The sequence below is a fragment of the Zophobas morio genome, unplaced genomic scaffold (genome assembly GCF_036711695.1).
Source record: "Zophobas morio isolate AGI-343-1 ecotype UQ-CSIRO unplaced genomic scaffold, CSIRO_AGI_Zmor_V1 ptg000008l, whole genome shotgun sequence".
Lineage (NCBI taxonomy): Eukaryota > Metazoa > Arthropoda > Insecta > Coleoptera > Tenebrionidae > Zophobas > Zophobas morio.
Genome location: NW_026972113.1, coordinates 90,827 through 110,776, shown reverse-complemented (window position 1 = coordinate 110,776; position 19,950 = coordinate 90,827). Strand labels below are relative to the sequence as shown.

The 19,950-nt window shown below is 33.6% G+C and overlaps 2 protein-coding genes and 1 long non-coding RNA gene across 5 annotated transcripts; 1 reads left to right on the top strand and 2 right to left on the bottom strand.

The window, feature by feature from the left end:
• Positions 1-1,541: 1,541 nt before the first annotated feature.
• Positions 1,542-2,280, bottom strand: LOC135124724 (uncharacterized). Its single transcript, XR_010279822.1, has 3 exons — positions 2,159-2,280; positions 1,879-2,024; positions 1,542-1,700 (listed from the first exon to the last, which is right to left on the bottom strand). It is a non-coding gene; the product is annotated as an uncharacterized LOC135124724 (long non-coding RNA).
• A 1,296-nt stretch (positions 2,281-3,576) lies between these two features.
• LOC135124921 (protein FRA10AC1 homolog) lies at positions 3,577-4,542 on the top strand. Its single transcript, XM_064050141.1, has 3 exons — positions 3,577-3,940; positions 3,994-4,153; positions 4,195-4,542. Exons 1-3 carry the CDS (start codon positions 3,662-3,664, stop codon positions 4,479-4,481), a joined length of 726 nt encoding a protein of 241 aa, XP_063906211.1. The 5' UTR covers positions 3,577-3,661; the 3' UTR covers positions 4,482-4,542.
• On the bottom strand, positions 4,531-19,810 carry LOC135124918 (cytosolic purine 5'-nucleotidase). 3 transcript variants are annotated; one of them, XM_064050135.1, is made up of 9 exons: positions 19,358-19,810; positions 6,600-6,673; positions 6,431-6,548; positions 6,285-6,380; positions 6,028-6,232; positions 5,763-5,981; positions 5,315-5,712; positions 5,116-5,263; positions 4,531-5,068 (listed from the first exon to the last, which is right to left on the bottom strand). In XM_064050135.1, exons 1-9 carry the CDS (start codon positions 19,426-19,428, stop codon positions 4,739-4,741), a joined length of 1,659 nt encoding a protein of 552 aa, XP_063906205.1. In that variant the 5' UTR covers positions 19,429-19,810; the 3' UTR covers positions 4,531-4,738. The 3 variants fall into 3 exon arrangements, with proteins under 3 accessions (XP_063906205.1, XP_063906204.1, XP_063906206.1); XM_064050134.1 differs by lacking the exon at positions 19,358-19,810 and adding an exon at positions 16,609-16,871; XM_064050136.1 differs by lacking the exon at positions 19,358-19,810 and adding an exon at positions 13,120-13,500.
• Positions 19,811-19,950: the final 140 nt, after the last annotated feature.

Sequence of the window (19,950 nt, the reverse complement as noted above, 5' to 3'; positions counted from 1 at the left end):
TTATTTTTGTAGAAATCAATTGTGGTAAAGCAAAATAACTCAGTTTTAACTTTTTGTACATACACATATCATTGCATATGTCCTTTATTGAATGATAATACATTTATTACTCGTAGTAGTGATGGTCTGAATTTCTAAATCCGTGCTTTCCCTTCACCCCCCACACATTTGTTACAGGGACGGCAAGCATTTGCCGTGGAAATCTAGAAAATATGTATGTATATCATTATCAAGATTACAAACTACCAAAAGTAAAATTTCTACAATTCTGTGTTAACTAACGTTTTACTTATAGCCCGTAGAAAACACATAGTATGGCCACCGTGGAGCAAACCTGGCGGAAACTTAACAAAAACAAAAATTATAAATACCGTTTGGCAGACCGCGAAATTAAAAATGCTTTTATGTTGGATTTAAAGTTTGTAGTTTATATACAAAATATGGAGTTTTAATTTGAATAAAATATAAAATTTAATCAATAAAATCTTATTTAATAATTATTAGTTATATTAATTGAAAATTAATTGACTTTAAACAAAAAGACCACGCCAAGGCCACGTGACAACAACGGTTTACGCACTGTCAGCTGTCAACTCTCTGCTGACACAATTTGGTTCCAAACCAGGGGAATTTTTTGCGTTACCAACTGCATTTGCTCCACTACCAAAGTCATTTAATAGATATTCTCTATTCTCTATTAACTAACCTTGCTCCACTACTATATATTTCTAGGGACTATAGAACTATATACTAAATGAAACAATTAATTTTACACAAACTCCACTACTCTGTTTGAAGAATTTAATTTGACCCTTTTATACTTGAAACTTCTACAAAATTTCTAAAGAATTTCTGTTCCCCACTTAAATATATTGATATTTTTTTTTTGTAAAGCATCTAAGTACTTACCAACAGAGTTGCCACTAAGGCAGTGTACACAAAGCAGAAGATAAATTTCATGTTGGCGAAAATCATCACTTCATCTAAACCGCTGGACCAAACCTTCTTTTATAAAGGCTACAATAATCTCAAGAACATAAACTTTCTATCTTAATTAATTTCAAATAACGGAGAAACCTATTATTTTTAACAGGATAGTTAAAACTTTACATTCATCTAGAAAAATTAACGCCCCAGAATACAATTAAGCCGGCTGTGATTGCTTATTACGACTCACCGTTATTATTTTCCACAATGATGTCGTTAAATAATTGTTTTTTCATATTGCTCCTGTTTCGTTTATGTTTTTAAATTATTCATCCACAGAATATAACAAAACGTAAAATTTTACAACCAGCATATAACAAAGCAATAATATGCTTGATGCTTGTTATTCGTAATTAACAGATGCGCGAACTTTAATGCGCAGTTTTAACATATTCATTGTGTCATTACTTAAAAAAAATGGGCTAAACCTGTTCATACGGGTACCACAACAATGTCAGAAGTATAAGTGCCTTATGCTTATACTTGTACTAAAGATTCACACTCTCATTTCAAAAGTGTGCATTTTAACACTCGGTACATGAAATAACTTCAAATATTAGAATACAGATGTATTTAATTCTAAGTACATTACCATCATTCCTTAAATAATAATTCTTTATAATTACAATAAAGTTATTATTCGTAGCTATACTTGTCTAAACTCCTGAATATTATGTCTTCATCTTTTTTTGCATATCCACAGCCATGGAAATCTAGAAGACATATCTTAATAAATAAAAATAACATTAAACAGTGAAAAATAAATAGTGCCTTCACTTAATTAACATACTATGAGACACTATTTTTGGACAGTTCTTTTTTTTTTAACAAATTCGTATTAAAAAATTGTGCATACTTTTTTCTATTATGGTGTGTTTTAAAACTACTTACCAACAGGCTTCCCACTAGCGCTGCGTACACAATAACGATGACTTTCATTTTGACGGCGATCAACACTTTTTGAAAAATACCCAGTCTAAAGCTCCTTATATAGGTGCTGGAATCATTGTCACTCATAACCTTGCAGCTACCCAACTCTAACATAAAATATATCTACATGAATTTTATTTTTGTCGGTTGATTTTGACGAAAATTTCAGAATAAATAAATACCCGTTAAACATTATAAAGCAAAATTAACATTACACCCGTACACTTTAGAAATAACTTACACATATGCGACGTTTTCCCTACTTTATCTTTTTTTTCCAAAATTTTACTCCTTAAAGAATATATAACTGTTAAACTGTGACTAATGGCTAAGGAGATGCAGTTTTAGGCCAGGCGCCTCCCACCACTTTCCGTCAGCAGCGTCCGCTGTTATTGCTTCGCTTCGCCCGTCGGTGCATGTTCGGTCATTTTAATATTGGTGATTGGGATAGCAGGCATCGCATTTTGCCGTTGCAGCTATTATAAAATAATCTACGTCTCATCCGTGTATTGCTACGTGGAGCCGATGGTTATTAATTATTATATATATTTAATAAAAGCAATAAACTACTGATATGTATGTTAAATCTTGCATTTCGCCGCCCGACACTGGAGTGGCAATGATAATGAGGAGTGGGAGTTATAACCGCGTCCTTGAACTATTTTTGCATCTCTCTATATAATGGCTGCTTCATTATCATTACAAATGTTTCTGTAACGTTCATTTAACTTTGCAATGCTAAACAATCTCAAAAAAAAAAACAAAATAGGCACTTTGGGAAATAAATTTTAATAAAGACAGAATTCTTTGAAATGACGTCAACAAATTAATGGTGGGAATGATTACCTCATTATACGGAATTTTGCACTCGGTACATGAAATAACTACAAATATCAGAATAAAGGCGTATTTATTTTTAAGGACATGCCACTATCATTCCTAAATAATAATTCGTTATAATTACAATGAAGTTATTATTCGTACTCGTCTGAATTTCTCAAGAGTGTAATAAATGAAACTATTAATAAAATAACAAAAATAAATAGTGCTTTCAGTTAAATATAGTGAACCAAGAGTTATAAGGTTATATGGTCATCATAAAATCATCCCATTGTGTCGAAGTTAAGTTGTTTACAATAGAAAAGGTTTTAGGGTCGTAAATAACGTGTCCACTGGAGCTCGACCGGCTCTTGTGGTTTCGTTCAGGGGCGGCTTTCACTAAATATGAAAATCCACCACTCCACCATTTCCTTACTACCTGCAGCCGCTGAGGGTTCCGAAATAACCACTCGCTTTGAAAGCCGGCCCTGTTAAATATGAGCAAGAAATGTTTAGAAGATGATTTATTGCCAACCGGTAAGCTTAGTGCGAACCACACAAAGGGGGTATTTATTTGCGGTCAACTACTTTTATGATGGCCATATAACCTTATAGGTCTTGGTTCAATTATTATGATTTATGAGACACTATTTTGCGAAAGTTCTTACAATCTTTTTTTTCCAAATTTTACTCCATAAAAAATGCAACTGCTAGAGTGCAATTAATGGCTGTTCCATACTGAATCCTCCTATTTGCGTACATTTAACCAATTTAACTTTCAAATGACAAAAACACGTAAATAATACCGTGAACGGGATTCTAACCACTACCGCAATTTCAACTGTCAAACGGATACACACATGTCAATGTCAACAATCCACAAATATTCTAGGTTATGTTGTGAAAACTAATTTTACATAGAAACATGACTTCTTTCCGTTCACAAATGCGTTACATGAACCCTTACGACATCCACAAGGCCTTAATCAACGAATACGTCCTAAAACAGCCCGGTGACACTACCCTGCTCCACAGAGACTCCTCCAAGGATCGAACAGACCACGACGTCCTTCGCCAGAACCACAGATTTCTATGGGACGACACGGCCCCAGACACTTGGGAGGCCCAATTCGCGAAGAAATACTACGACAAATTGTTTAAAGAATACTGTATCGCAGACCTCAGCTTGTACAAAGACAACAAGGTAAATTACGCGTTGTTAGCCTTTTTGTAAATTTAACAGTGAATTGTCGAAAGATAGCGCTCCGTTGGAGGATCGAAAAGGAAGTTATTGTGGGGAAAGGACAATTTATTTGTGGGAATAAGAAGTGTGGGGAGAAAGAAGGATTGAGAACTTGGGAGGTGAATTTTGCTTATGTTGAACAAGGGGGGAAGAAGAATGCGTTGGTGAAAATACGTGAGTATGAAGGTGGTTGGGGGTATTTCATTGGGTGATAGGGCTGTGCCCTGAGTGTTCCAGAAAGTTGAATTATCGTAGTAAGAAGAGGGAAGTGAAGCGACTGGATAGAAGGAAGTACAAAAGCAAGCATAAAAGAGACAAGGAAAAAGAGAAGGGGTCACCACAGGCAGAGACCAGTCAAGACAGCAAGTCTGACAAAGAGGAAACGACTACAGCTGCAGATTCTTTCGAATCAATTGAATCACCTTGGAACAATCACAAACCTGTAGAAACGAAATCACGGGACGAAGAAATGGAGGATTACTTACAAGACTTACTACTGTAATTGAAACATGGAATTTATTGAAGGTTAGAGTACAATAAATTAACACAAAAACGATAAATAATTTACTATTGCTTAATACAAAAATTGGAGTATTTGCAACTTGTAACTATTTAATATAAAATCTACATTACAAAACGTGGTAACAATAAAAAATGAGCAATTTTGCGCTACTTGTTAAAAGTCTATAAAATGCGTTTTACTCTTATTAGGATTGAGTGTGCGTTAAAAACAAACAACCTAACCTACTTTAACAACAATTATTCCCTCTTTTCCCCATTCCGGAAGGAATTCTTCTCGTCGCTTTCATCTTCCGAGAAGTCTTCGTCGTGGTTATGAGTCACACTTAAGGGGGTTTCTGGTCGCACGTGCGGAATTTGGCTGTGTGATCGTTCCAGAACTCTTGGGGGCTTCCTCACTTCTTTCTCAGGGCACGCTTGATTATCAATAGCTTCCAAAACAAACCTCTGCTCATGCGCCACTGTCGATTCGTGAGGAAGGAGCATAGCAGGGGCTCGAAACATGTACGAAAATGGGTAATAAAGAAGGTTTAAATGGGTAGCAGCATACAAATCCGCGTATCTCACCACCTGTAACGAAAAAATAAAAATACTAGCGACTGCGCCATTTTAGTTACCTGTGACGAGAAAAATGTCTGTCGTGACCCCGACCGAAACAGACTCCCCATCATTCCGTACGACATGTCCATCTTGTGAGTGACGTCACGAATGGCCGCTCTAAGTTTCGAAATGTCCGGCTTTTCCTTCGTACTGCTGTCTAGATTCCTAGAAAGAGTGATTACGACGCGTTTGAACAACAACGCAGGCAACACGTACTTGTACATTTCGCCTAGTTTGATGTCGAGCATTTGGAGTTCGTCGAAGAACTGGCACTTGTCGGTCCACACGTGCAGCTCTCGCACTAGCTCGGGCACTATAAGGAACGTCCTCCACCCCCTGATTTTCTTGCTTTTGAGAATGTCACCGAAGATGTGGTCACCCACATATAACACGTCCTTGCCTTTGGCTCCTATGAGTTTGGTGAAAACGTCGCAAGAACCCCCTGAATAAACTTGTTCCTTTAAGAAGGGTCCAGTGTGGACCCCCACTCTCAGTGCACCGGTTGCTGTATCGACTTGTCTGAGGATCGTGCCTTCGCCGAAAAAGAGAGGCTTGCGCGAGTCTACGACGATCGTGTCGAAGTAGGTCTTCCAATCCCGGTGGACGTCACCTGGCTAAAAAAATTTAGTGAATGAATCCTCGGCTCAATAACTTCCCCACTTACTTTGGGTCCGTGCGGAAAATCAAACAAATACGTCATGATCTTGTCTGTAAAATTATAATCGCTGTTAGTTAACAAAAAGGTCTTCGCCCCGCTTTCCCGCAACCTTGCCAAAAACATTGGAAGACGTTCGTCCTTCTTCACGTACTTTTCCAAATTTTCGATCGTTTTTTTCTTCAGGTCGCCCTGTAAATGGACCCAGTCGACCGCGTTCCGGACGTCCTTAAAAAACCCCGATTAGTATAATTTCACCCTCAGTGTCACCTACCTGGAAAATCGATTTGAAACTCATGAAAAGATCGCCGAATTTGACCCCGGTTTGCGTTTTGGTGTACTGCGGAGAATTCGTGAAGAAATCCACTAAACATGCTAATAAATAAGTTTCGGGCAAATTAAAAAGGGTGTTTAACACATAAACTCTGGATTCGTCTAATGGAAGGAATTTGTTTGGATACAATTCGTATACTTGAGAACTAAAAATAAAAGTCGATCAATGCCATAACTGTGCGAGGAAAGCGCACTCACTGTTTAACGAATTCGAAGCCATGTACACACACGAGAATGTTGCCATATGCGTCCACTTTCAATAGGTTGCCATAAAGGGCGTCGAACCACAGGCCTCTGGAACGAAATTACCCATGTAATTGGGTTTGTGGGTGTGCGGTACTTACCTGACGGCAAAAGTCGGGTCGTATTCAAATTCTAGAATTTCGTTGGGGTACCCTATTGAAACCATGCGTTCTTTGACTAAATCGAAACCTAGAATCTCGTATTCGGGAGATTTGTATTCTGGAAGAGACACCGATTAGTAATGCGGAAGAGAAGGACGGGAATACTAACCGGCAAGAGTATAGTCCATATCGAAGCCATAAAATTTGATATTTTCTAAATGTAAACTACGGTTGACGAATATTCTGAAAAAAAACAAAGTATTAGGTTCGAGTCGGTTTAAAATTGATTTTGAAGCGACCAAACAAGTACCTGAGGGTAGTGTGATCAAATCTGGTTGTAAATTGGTTGGATTTGGGACATACGCTACCATTTTTTACAACATTACCTGTATTGCCCATTTTTCGAAAATATACCCACACGTATTGATTCAATTTAATTGTAGAATAAATCGATTTACAGAGAAGTGTCAATTTTGACATACTACGTTTTCAAAATTTGACAATTACGTCTGCACTGTTCTTCATTTTCTTTTTCTTTGTGAGCGCATCTTTTCTACAAAGTTTTCGTTTAACATACACAGGGTGGTTATAAATCATCGTACCTACATCATTCTGATTTTCGTAAATCCGTCACCGCATTTTTAAAAGAATTTAAAAATAAAGCCATTTGCTGGAGAAATAAATTATTGTTAAATGTTTTATTTAACAGCTTATTGCATATGACGTATTCTCCGAGGCATCCAATAAATACTAATTACATCGATAAATTTTTGTTTTATGATTGTGTTTATTTTGTTTTTGTGGGTATCTCATAATAACTAGATTTCAATATCAAAATTAATAAATGGATTCGAGTTGGTAAAAAATAAACTGACTAGGAATTTCAGCCTAGTGGTGATCCTTTTTTCGTGCCGTATTTACACAGAGCAGCATGATACCACTTCTCATTTTTATTCTTTTCTTAAAATTACCTATAACTATAAAAACAATGACGTCTACAACGATCTCTGTCATTTTTCAATTTGTAGATTTTTTATTTTTCGATATTTCAATTGTTTTTCAATTTGATTACGCAATTTTACAATTTAAAAATTGTTCGGACATTTTTTTCGATTTTTCAATTTTGTGTTTTTTCGAAGATTCAATTTTTCTATGTAGGAAATTTAGGATTTTAAGTTTTTCAATTTCTAGATTTTTAATAACTTCAGATTTCGGTGTTTCAATGTTGCAATATTTCATTTTTTCAATTCTCCGATTTTTCAGTTTCTCAATTTTTTGATTTGCAATTTTTCGGATTTTCAATTTTATTTTTTACAAGTTTTATAATTTTCGAGTGTTTCGTTTTTCCAGTTACTCAATTTTTCAAACTTTATTTTCTTCAGATTTTTTAATTTTTCAATTTTATAATTTTGTAATTTTTCGATGTTTCAATATTACATTTTTTTTTCGACTTTCGATTTTTCAATTTCTCTTTATTTTTCTATTTCTAGATTTTGGTATCTTGTTTTGTTAATTTATGGATTTTTAATTTTTCGATTTTGATTTTTTTATTTTTCGACTTTTCTAATTTTTTGTTTTTTTTTTGTTGAAAAACTCAAACATTAAAAATCGAGAATTTGAAAAATTAAAAATCGAAAAATTGCAAAATAAAAAGTTTTCAATTTTCCGTATTTTCAATTTTTCGATATTTTAATTTGTAGGTATTTTTAAAATTTTTCAATTTCTCGATTTTTCGATATTACAATATTACATTTTTCGTTTTTTCTTCAATTTACCAATCTTTCAATTTTACAGTTTAGTAATTTTGATTTAGATTTTGATTTTCCGGCTTTCGACTTCTCGATTTTTCAAAATTTCATTTTGAATAAATTTATTCTTTATGTAGAAAAATCGAAAAACTACAATATAAAAATTGAAAAATCAATTCCAGATCTGTCAATTTTTCAATGTTTCTGTTTTTCAGTGTTTCGTTTTTCAATTTTCCAATTTTTCGATTTCTTAAAACTTCAGTCTGAATAAACTTGTTATTTTGGTTGAAAAATTGAAAAAATTTGAATTGAGAAAATGAAAAGTTAAAAATAGAAAAATTGAAAATAAAAATTCCAAAATAGAAGAATCTAAAACAAAACATCTCACTTTTTCTAGATAAAAATTCATACCTTCCAAAAAACTAATGACGTCACTTTAATTTAATAATATGTGATATTTTAATATTATTAAATAAAAATTAATCGCGCTTGAAATACCGGAGTGAGTATTTTTTGTATGTGGTTTTAATAATCTTTAGCTATTTTTAACTTTACGACTTTATGGATTGTTCTAAAAATAATTCTGAACCGTTAAATTTTACAGTTTACCTCAGCCAGTATATAGAGATCATCAATTTAGGAATTACAAAACGTTAAAAATATTCATTGAAAAAATCTCTCGGAAAGCGGTTTTTGGTTTTTAGCTTCAAAGCAAGCGGTTCGGTAGTTCCCAGATTATCATTTTCAGAAAATTCCCAAATCGTGGTAGTCGTCGACAGTTTGACGAAAATACTATGGTGTGACACACAATCAACAAAATTATTTACTACATGTCTCCTGCTCCCAAAATCATAAATATAGCAATTTCTGACTCGATTTCAAAATAAACATCATCTAAATCCAACATGCAGTTTCACGTAACAAATTTCAAGGTCTATAAACATTTTCAATATTCACGACTTTTATTTAACTGCGGAAACACGTTCCAGACAGGCATCCTTCACTTAAAAAAATAATAGAATTCATAACCGTTCCACAGTTACTTTATGCACACATCCATAAAACAAAAAAAAATAATTATTATCAATCAATAATTTCTCCAAACCTCTGCACTTGGCACAGCTGCCAAAATGCGAAAAACACGGTTTACAGAAATAATTCCATCATAACTTAATAAATATTCGCGATTTTTCAGGTCAGTGGCGTATTTTTCGAGAAAAATTTCGATAATGAGAACATAAAATAGCGCGGGTTTAAAACCGGGTAAATATCAGATCTGTACACTAATTTAAAACTAATTATAGCTCTAAATTGTTTGCCTATTGACCCACACTAACAATTTACTTCTTGTAAAAGCACCGATTAGAGAAAATTCCACCACTGTGACCTTCAAGGTACTCAACTAGTAACTAGTAGCCATTCCACAGCTGCAAGTCAAACAAATTTTTCGCTACAAATTTAAATTAAGGGCATCACTTGACGTTTAAATTGGCGAAAAGTCATGTTCACGAAAAATGTGATTATAGCAACCTTTGCGAACACGCTTTATGATAATTTCAATAAACATCACTTCCTTTGAAGTTTTCTCTTATCTCAAACGTAAACAGTTTAATGACAGCGAATCCGATAATTTCATCAGATTGAGATAATATTGAATTGTTCATCGCATTGAATAATTAATCCTTTGTTGGCAGTGGCAAGGAATGCCGCTACGTTTTATAATTAGAACCGAATGTTTGGAACTAAACTAATTAAAAATTATTGCGCAAAACTTGTACTTTGGAAAAATGTACGACAATTTCGACGACATGGAGTGTATGATAAATAGACACCCGTTAGTCAGAATTAAGGTGATAGATGGATCACTTTCAAGGCGATTTTTTATTTCGTAGCTGATTTTTCCGATCGTGTTCTGGCAATTTCGAGATTAATTCATCTACAAGGTGAAAGCAAACAATGGAAGCGTTTGGATTTGGAAGTCGCGTGTTAATTGGGATAATTGGTTAATGTCACAATGGCAAGATGAATCACGTCTTTATTAGATTAACGAAACAGATACCACGATTTTATTCCTTCCGAGGTTTGCGTTATTTTGAGAACGACGTCATTAACTTTGGAGGGGATGAATAGAGAGATTTTATAATCCAATGATCTAAGAGTACAGTTAAAATTTCCGGAAAATTAAGTTGATAATGCAGCTTACAATGAATTATTATTATGTCCCTAATAGGGAATTTCTATTCGCCAGTTTTATATATATTTTTTTTATTTTGACTAGTCGTTTTGTATCACAAATAACTTCGGGAATTCGCATTTATTTATTCGAGGTAAATAACAGTGAACTTGAAACACTATGAAAACAAACAGGTTCAAGTTTGATACGAAATGGAATTTGACAGGTAATTGAAACCGAATGTAAACTAATGAGTGTAAAAAATTGGTCTAGGGTTAGAACTTGCGTCGCCTCTGAATGTAAAGTGTTCTATAATTTTAATTTTTTTCCGAAAATCTGGATGTCTGCAGTAAAAAATCAAAAAGATTAATAAATTACACATGTAGGAATATGTTGTTTTATAAAATTTAAATAACATTTACCATACAAATTTTTGAGGTGGTGTCATCACGTCAGTTTCGATTTTTCTTTTTTTTAGTTTTCAAATTTTCTGATTTTTCAGTTTCTCGATTGTTGTTTTTCGGTTTGCGTACAGCACTGAAAATGTAATTACTTACATGTTGTGTAATGGTGAATCCGTTAATAAATCATTGTTACAATTTTTCTCATTTTCCGATTTTTCAATTTTTGAATTTTTCCATTTCATTTTTCAATTATTCGATTTCTAAATATTTTTATTTTTCGATTTTTCAGATATGTATTTGATTTCTTCCAATTCTTAAATTTTTATGTTTACGATGTTTCAGTTGTTCATTTTTAATTTTTCAGTTTGATAGTTTAGCAATTTTTTTATTTTTCAATTTCTAAATATTTGTATTTTTCGATTTTTCAATTTTGCAATTTTTCTAAGTTTCATCAATGTCTCAATTTTTAATTTTTAAAATTTGCGGATTTTTCAGTTTCTAGTTTGCTTTATATTTTTTGTATTTCTCGATTTTTTTTATTTTCCACTTACACTTTTCGATTCTAAATTCTAAATATGTTCACTTTTCGATTTTTAATTTTAATTTTTCGGTGTTTCAGTGATTTTTGAGTTCCTCAATTTTTTTTTTCAGTTTTACAATTTTCGATTATTAAATTGTCAATTTTTGGATTGAATTTTACAATTTTTCGGTCCTTCAATTTTTAATTTTTGGATATTTCAGTGTTACAATTTTTTTAATTTTCTGATTTTTCGGTTTCTCGATTTTTATTTTTAGATTTTCAATTTCTAAACGTTTCAATTTGCAATTTTTCAATTTTGAAAAAGAAACAAAAATAACTGTGATTTTCGTTTAACGAATGGCTAATTTCATGTGTTTTTGTCGTTCCTTGAACATGAAATGTAGGTCCTCCGTTTCTGTCTATCTGTCGTCTGATGGCGATTTTATCGTACAAAGTCTCCAGAATCACTGGACATATTATGAAATTTTACATGTATTTGAAGCATCACAATTTGGGCAACCCCACCAAAAATCTGATGACGTCATCCCAAAATTTTGCAAAATAATCCTATTTAAAATTCTTGATCGGACTTTTATTATTTTATTTATTAATCCGCTAATTTTTCTAATTTAATTGAAAACGTACAAAACCGATGGCCTTGAAACTCATAAGTCAACTTTTAACGGTACATTAAAATTAATTTGAAATAACAATTAAAATCAATTTATTCATCTCCAATAGAAAGTTAATTAATTAGTTTTTAAAATTAAAATCAAGCAATTTTCCCAAAGTTGTGGGAAACAATACAATTTTTACTCCACCATACTTATGGGTTAAGAATTTGCCTTGATTTTGTTTGTTATTGCTATAATTTTTATTATTCAATATTTCTCGAAGTAAAGCTGGTCTTTAAATACATAATACCAACGAAATGAAACATGGGCTCAGTAATGAAAATGACCAGATTGTGAGAGACATGTGGTTTTTCTTAGAATATTTAGGTGGTTTCATACCCGGATAGATAATGACCACTAATTAGACAACTGGTTTTTTAACAGTTCCAACAAGTATTATTTAAGGTTTAATAAGCAAAATTGCTTTTAAATCATAGGCGACCCAAGGCGGAATTCTCACTTACAATATTTTCCAATATATTTATTACGAATTCCAAACGGCATTCTTCGGTTTTTGGAGCAGAATTTGTGTTACAAAAACCGAATTGTAGTTCATTCATGAAGTGAAAGTGGCAAATTTTGTAATACATTTTCCAACACATACCCACGCTTCAGTTTGAAAATTCATTACCAGTCAATGAATATACATGCGATCAAATCAGGATATGAATCAATAAAATAAATAGGTCATCAATGCTTCTAGCACTTATTTTATGCAGAACAAGTGCGAAAACGAGAACTAGTTTATTTATCGTTTGAGTAGGATGCGCCAGCATTGCGGTACACAAAAAAAAAACAATATTATTTAGCTCCTGTATTGTATTACCAAGTAACTAAACCATCCGTTGCATCAACTTCATTAAGTTTACAGTTTCAATTAAACCGATAATCTAATAATCTCCGCAAGTTCGTTAAACTCCCGAAAATTTGTACGTATATTAACACATACTTACATTACTCCACTAAATACCAATAAAAAAAATAACATCCGCTTTGATCTTCACCGTTCCAACCACGAAAACAATCCCTTATCAAGCAATTTAAAATAATAAATATTTCCAATTTCAAAATTCCGCTCCCACAAAAACGCACTTAACTCGAATTGCCGCAATTAAAGAACAAACCTTCACATGCCGGCCAATTATTCAATTAAACAACGAAAAAACTCACTCATTCGAAGCTTTCCCTCGTCCATTTTCCGCCGAATTTCCGTTAGTGAAGCGCATTTTCGCATCACACGCACACGAAAATGATTTCGATTATGCGTGGATTTTAAAACATTCGCAAACGCACACCTCCGTTCCGTGCCACTTTCGATCTATGAATGGACGCTAGTTGGGATAAGTGCATGTGAATCGTGATGATGGCTCGTAATGATGGAAGGGACGAGATTGTTGACTCGGAGTTTGTTCTAGTGCGAAATTGGACTAGGGTTTGATCTGGAGTTTGATTGCGGAGAACCGGGACAAGGGATCTGAAGATGTTTTACACGAGTTTCGAAACTTTCGTTGATTGCACTAGTTTTCGTGGAAATGTGCGCGTTTCACACGACGTCATGTGTTTAGTGTTATCAATCAGTCACTGAGTCACTTAAAATAAGTCGGGTTGTAAAAATGTCTATTGTGTGTAGAGTTTGAAAATACTAGTAGAAAGGGGAAAAACCCAACTCGTTGTTTAATGTTTGTCGCGTAGATGGCACCACATTTTAAAACTTAAAAAACTAAAACAAGGCGGATTCATAAAGCACAAGTACAGGGGTATATAATTTTTTGATATTGAAATGACGTTTACTAAGCAAAATTTTACGGCAGACATACAGACATCAAATTTTTCTAATTAGCGATTTGTATTTAAATTTTCATGTACAATTTTGACTTTTTTCCAAAAATCCAACTGGCTGAACTAAAAACTACAAACGTTCTAATACACCACAAATTTATATACGATTTTGAAATGACATCAAATTGTTGGTGGGGATCGACAAACGAAATTTTCACGCTAATAAAATACATCCAAAATTTCACACCAATTGTTTCAATAATTTCGGAAATTCCGTCTCTAATATAATCGCGAACAGAGAGATGACAGACAGACAGACGGAAACAGGAAACTGGAAGCTCAAACCCGAGAAATAAAAACTCAAATTTTGGGCGAAATTGGTAAATTTAATTCATATGTCTTGTAGTTCTGTGATGACGTCATTTAGTTTTCGCATGAGATAAAACACATAAAATTTTATTAGAGATTTACCATGTTTATAATTAATTCAAAGCAGTTTGTGTTTTCTAAGACAAATTTAAATTTTCTTGTATGATTTTGACTTTTTTATCAATAACCCTCAAATACGATTTGCTTAGATAAATTTTGAAATGACGTCATCAACCTGTTGGCGGGGATCAACAAACGAAATCATCAAGTTTTCACAGGAGACAGAACACATTGAATTTGATTACCGATTTACTATGTTCACGATAAGTTAAATGATTTCAAGCAAACGGTTTTGTATTTTCGAAGATAAATTCAAATTTTCTTGTGCAATTTTGACGTTTTTTTGCAAGAATCCAAGTGGCTGAAGCAAAACCAAAGGACAAATTAAACAGGATTTACTTAGCGAAATTTTGAAATGACATCATCAAATTGTTGACTGACTAGTGGATGATACCTAAAATAATGAATTTCAGTCGGGTTGAGTAAAAATCTGTGAAAATTTTATTAAGCACTGCTGTTTCAATTGTCTCAAAAATTCTTAAAAATTATTTTACAACTACCAAAGCCTCATAACAATTTTTTTTATTTTAATGTTAAATTTTGTTTTACGTTAATGAATGATAATTATGTTACATAAGATATTTTGCATAAATCTGCTTGATAGTACAGAAGTAAATATTTACTGTCTGTCTTATGTTATTATAGCGAATATTTCACCATGACTTATTTAGTCCGCGACTATTATTTATAAAGATAAACCACTGAAAACAATATATTAAAACCTTGAAAAATAAAAATTATCCCCTCCAAAAAGCCGATGACGTCATCTAAAAATTTATTGCTGCAAATCAGAGACAAAGAGAAAATGAATGAGCCACTTCCGGACAACAACAACTCAGATGACTGAAGTGCACGTAATTCAAAGTAATTAACTCATGCCCACCACTCCTGAATAATTAATTTAGAGATCATTTATAAACCAACTACAAAAGGTTCAAAAAATTACGACCCCGATCAAAGTTCACTTCTTTTCCTAGTTGTAAACAAAGCCGCCACACACGTGTCGAACAAAAAAACCAGAGGACATTCAAACAAACGGAAATCCATGCCTGAATACAAACAAAATTTTACTACTCAGAGTAGTTTAAATTGGAATAATAAATAATCTAATGAAGCAAATATCACGTAAAAATATACACACATCTCGACGGAATGCGCCGTGGGCTCGACCGACTTGCATTTAATAATCGGCATCTTGTTGAAATTGAGTGGGTTAAGAACACCTGGCATTGATTTTCAACTGCTTCAGCAGCCGATGCATATTTTCGTTTGCGTAAATGTAAATGGTGTTGTTGAAGGACTCGGAATGGATCCTCGAGATAACGAGAACTGATTTGGCTTTTAGTAAAAATGAAAATAAACATTAATTAAATCATGGTTGGCGTTTTACTGCTCGGGAGAAAATATTAATCAGGTGATTGATGTACACTACTCTGATCTACTTGAGCTAACCTACTCTGATTGACAAGACCGGTTGCGAACCTTTCGAACAATACGAGATGCTCTTAAGATATAAATGTCCAAATGTGTCTTCAAAATTAATTTTAATCTTTCCAGATACTGTTCTTTGAGCTTTTCGTTTTCGTTTTTAGTTTGGTTATTTGGTCCTGCCAAAATTTCACCGAACATTTGAGAAAAGAGCAGAGTTTAGGATCGATTTTCTATTATTACGCTTTATTTAATTAAATCAAGATTGGCGTTTTGCCATTTACACGAAAATATGAACATATAGACAAATAACAGACAGACAACAAGCCGGCGATGCCACACACAGGGAAACCTTGAAAAAATATGTTAAAAATAAGACCAAATGATTATACGCCGTGTACAAAAGCAACAAGCGGAAACGGAGGAGCCACTTTTTCCTATTCTAGGAGCTACAAAACATCGAGATAACACGACACGAACCACTCTAGCTCCATCCTCAATTACGCACAACGCAACCAACGTTCCACGTGTAATAGCGCAACTCGTCAATGTCAATCGAAAATGCCGACTTTATATTGATAACGGGACGAAAACACGGCTATTATTAGAATTTCCGTGATAACGATTCTTCAGCATTGCAACAGCGCTCCAGCCGGTCCGAAAAATCGTATCCCCTGCCACTAAATTAAAATTCGAAAGGCCACACCTGATGTCACCCACCTTGACGTAAATCTAAAATCGGTGCCTCGACATAATTAGAACCACTAAAATCACAAATTACTCAATTCGTGTCGCAAATAGAGCCGTCACCCTGTAACCTCTAATATCTCTCGTTTCGTCCAAACAACTGTTGCAACCAGCATTCCAGAAAAGCGCGAATTGCTCTTCGGCTTTGCCAAAGCCACCATCATATTTTTAAAAATAGCCGCTATTTTCGGATAAACAGCGACTTGTGCGTTATACCTGTGTGCGATTTCTCTCTTGTCGATCCAGCGATTTTCCAGCATAGGCATGCCTCCGGTGAAACTTTCTAGATCGTTTTCGGACTTGTCGCACCTACGCAGATCTGGGAAGGTTGCAAGGAGTTGGGGGTTGGTGGTGGCGGAGTTCGCACGGGCCCGCATGGCGGCGTCTGGAGGCGGCACGAGCGGGTGGACGTCGGAGAGTCGGCGCGAGATTTGCGGCATGGTTATGAACGCGACGAATGTGAAAGAACAACTGAGGACAAGCGCCGATGGGGGTCATAGATAAATGCAGATAAAGCATTAAATTGCGTTTGTGCCACCAGCGGAGCCTTTGTTTCGCCGAGCTGGGAGATAACAGGATCTTAGGATGCTTGACGAGTGACAGATGGGGGGCGGGGCCAGGACGGGCACGCCCACGTGCTGTCAACCTTTATATGTTTCGAAGGCACACGCTGTATATATTTCCATAGCCAGAATTTTTATTATTTTGCGGCTATTGAATTCGTTTCCATTGTTTCCTATATTTGAAACAAGTGGAAACTTAATAACTGGAAATTGTATAAACATGGAAAGAAACACGTAAGGTTTGTCGACAAAAATAGAAAGTTTACTATTTTTAGATACCAGACCATATTCGTTGCCCATTGTTTTGTGGCGAAGCAAATTATACAGGATACAGGATGGGTATAAATGAGTGCGACGTCCAACAGGATCTTGAGTTTGCCGCCTCGTTGAAATGATAACTATAGTCAAACTGTTAATCTCAGATCAAATACTACTTAAATGTGGTCATTCAAACTTTTGTAGAACAGCTTGTGTCTAGTTCTTAATAAAATTTGGTAATTTTTTAGTTTTAAAAATTTTAAGTCGTTTTGGTTTTTTATGTTCTTTATTTTTAATTCTTCGATTTTTCAATGGTTCCATTTAATAATTTTTAATATTTTATATTTTCATTTTTTTGTTTCTTCAATTATTAAATTTTGCACTTTATTCATTTTATACTTTTTTGTTTTTTAATCTGCAATTCTTTTTATTTCTTCACTTACAAACTCTTCGAATTTTCATTTTTGAATTTTTCAGTTTTTAGATTTTGTAATTTTTCGATTTGCGATTTCACGAGTTGTCAATTTTAGTTTGTCGATTCTTCAAGCTTTCGATTTGCGATTTTTCAATTTTTAATTTTTTTTTTTTTAATTTTTAAATTTTGCAATTTTTTAATTTTTCAAATTTCTGATCCTTTCATTTTTCATTTCTTCAAATTTTCGCAATTTTCCATGTCGGTTTTTTATTTTCTTTATTTTTAGAAATTTTTGAATTTTTAATGTTCCGATTTTATACTTTTTTATTTTTTCAATTTTTCGCTTCTTCAATTTTTCAATTTGCAATTCTTTTTGTTTCTTCACTTTTACGATATTCAACTCTTCGAATTTTCATTTTTGAATTTTTCAGTTTGTCGATTTTCCAACTTTTGGATATTTCAACTTTTAGATTTTGCTATTTCACGAGTTTTCTACAAATTGGAAAGCAAGAATTTGAAAAATTGAAAAAAAGAAAAATCAAAAATCGAGAAATTAAAAATTGAGAAACTTTAAAATTGAGAAAGTGCAAAATTGCAAAATCGAAATAATGAAAATTATAGAAATCAGAAAGTCGGATAACTGGAAATCCAAAAATTGCAAAATTGATTGAACGAAAAATTATAAAATCGAAAAAACATTGAAAAAATGAAAAATTGTGATACAAAATCAAAAATTAAAATCAAGAACTTCAAAAATTGATGAAACGAAAAATTGAAAAATCGAAAAACTACAAGCGAGAACCTTTAAAAAAAATTATAACATTTGAATTTGCGAATTTTAATATAATAATCCTTCTTATACGTTAAAATATCTTGCCTATTTCGGAGAGATTAGGCAAAATTTTGAGATGGCGTCATCAATTTTTTAGGAGAGGTATACGAATAAATTTTGATTAACGATTTACCACGATTACGAGCATTCGGTTTTGCAGTTTCAAAGTTAAATTACAAAATGTTATGTAAAATTTTGATTTCTTTTCCAAAAATTTGGATATCCCGAGTGAAAACTTATTTGATAAAATTAAAAAAATATACTGTAAATTTTGGAGATGACGTCATACCATTAGTAGTAGGGATGGTTACATCTGTGATTGGCTGTTTATTGTTAACAACCTTTAAATTTTAACACATTTTGATACAGTTGATTTTTAAAATTGATACATTCGACAGAGGGATAGACAGATAGATAGACAGACGGAAACGGGAGCCCGTACCTTACGTTCAGGTAAAAAACATCTAATTTTAAATTTTATTAAAACTACAATATGTATATAATTATGTTTAAAAATGCACCGTCATTAAATCTATTTTCCACACATTTTACTCTTTTTATTTACGACGTGAATGAATCACCACGAGTTCAAAAAGAGCAATCGTCGCGTACAGTGACCCTAGTTTAAATATATCATCAGCAAATATTTTAATTTGCTCGGATTGGGTAAACATCTGTGACTTTATGTTCCAGTGGGTGGAGCGTCACCAGACACACCCATCGCATCGACACCTTTCACAAAATTTAGGGACATACTGTATGTTAAACGAATTCCCGACAATGAAGGTGAATGAGCATGATCACGTTTTACTGGTTGCATAACGGCACACCTGGTAAAATATTCCCATACTTGGTCGTGTTTTTCCATTTCATAATAAGTATTAAAAGATCACTTACCTGTGACTAGCATGTCGGTAGAACTTCTTAGAAGAATGCTGAGTATTAAACGTGCTGATTTCGCTTGCCATCTTCGAATGAGTAAATCTTTGACTTGTTTCTTGGAGGTTATGATTCTCTAGCACACGTAGATCTCTCGCTATTGGTTTATTGCGATGTACTGGCTTCGGAAGATGCGTAATTGCAAAAAGTCACGATATTTTAGTCAAACTGATCAGAAATAGCCTAGTGAGGATTGAAGCATGTAAGCAAAGTTTCAAGGAGAACTGACAGAGTCACATTACTGGGAACGTTGGACGCTGTGCAACTTATTATTACGTGTAAGATTATTAACAATTAAATTGTTATCGTTGAGGAAATGTGGTTTTACGAGCATTACAGCTGATTTTATATACTACAAAAAAACATTAAATGGTTAATAGGGCTTTCATTTTTGTTATGTTGGTGCGACTACTGACACATATTCAACCACATTCAACGTTTTCAGCACACACTTTTACAAAATCGATTCTTCTGGCTCTGCTTACTGCACCACCAAAACTACCACACACCGCCCGCATTCTTACTTTCACTCAAACCCCCAAAAAATCACT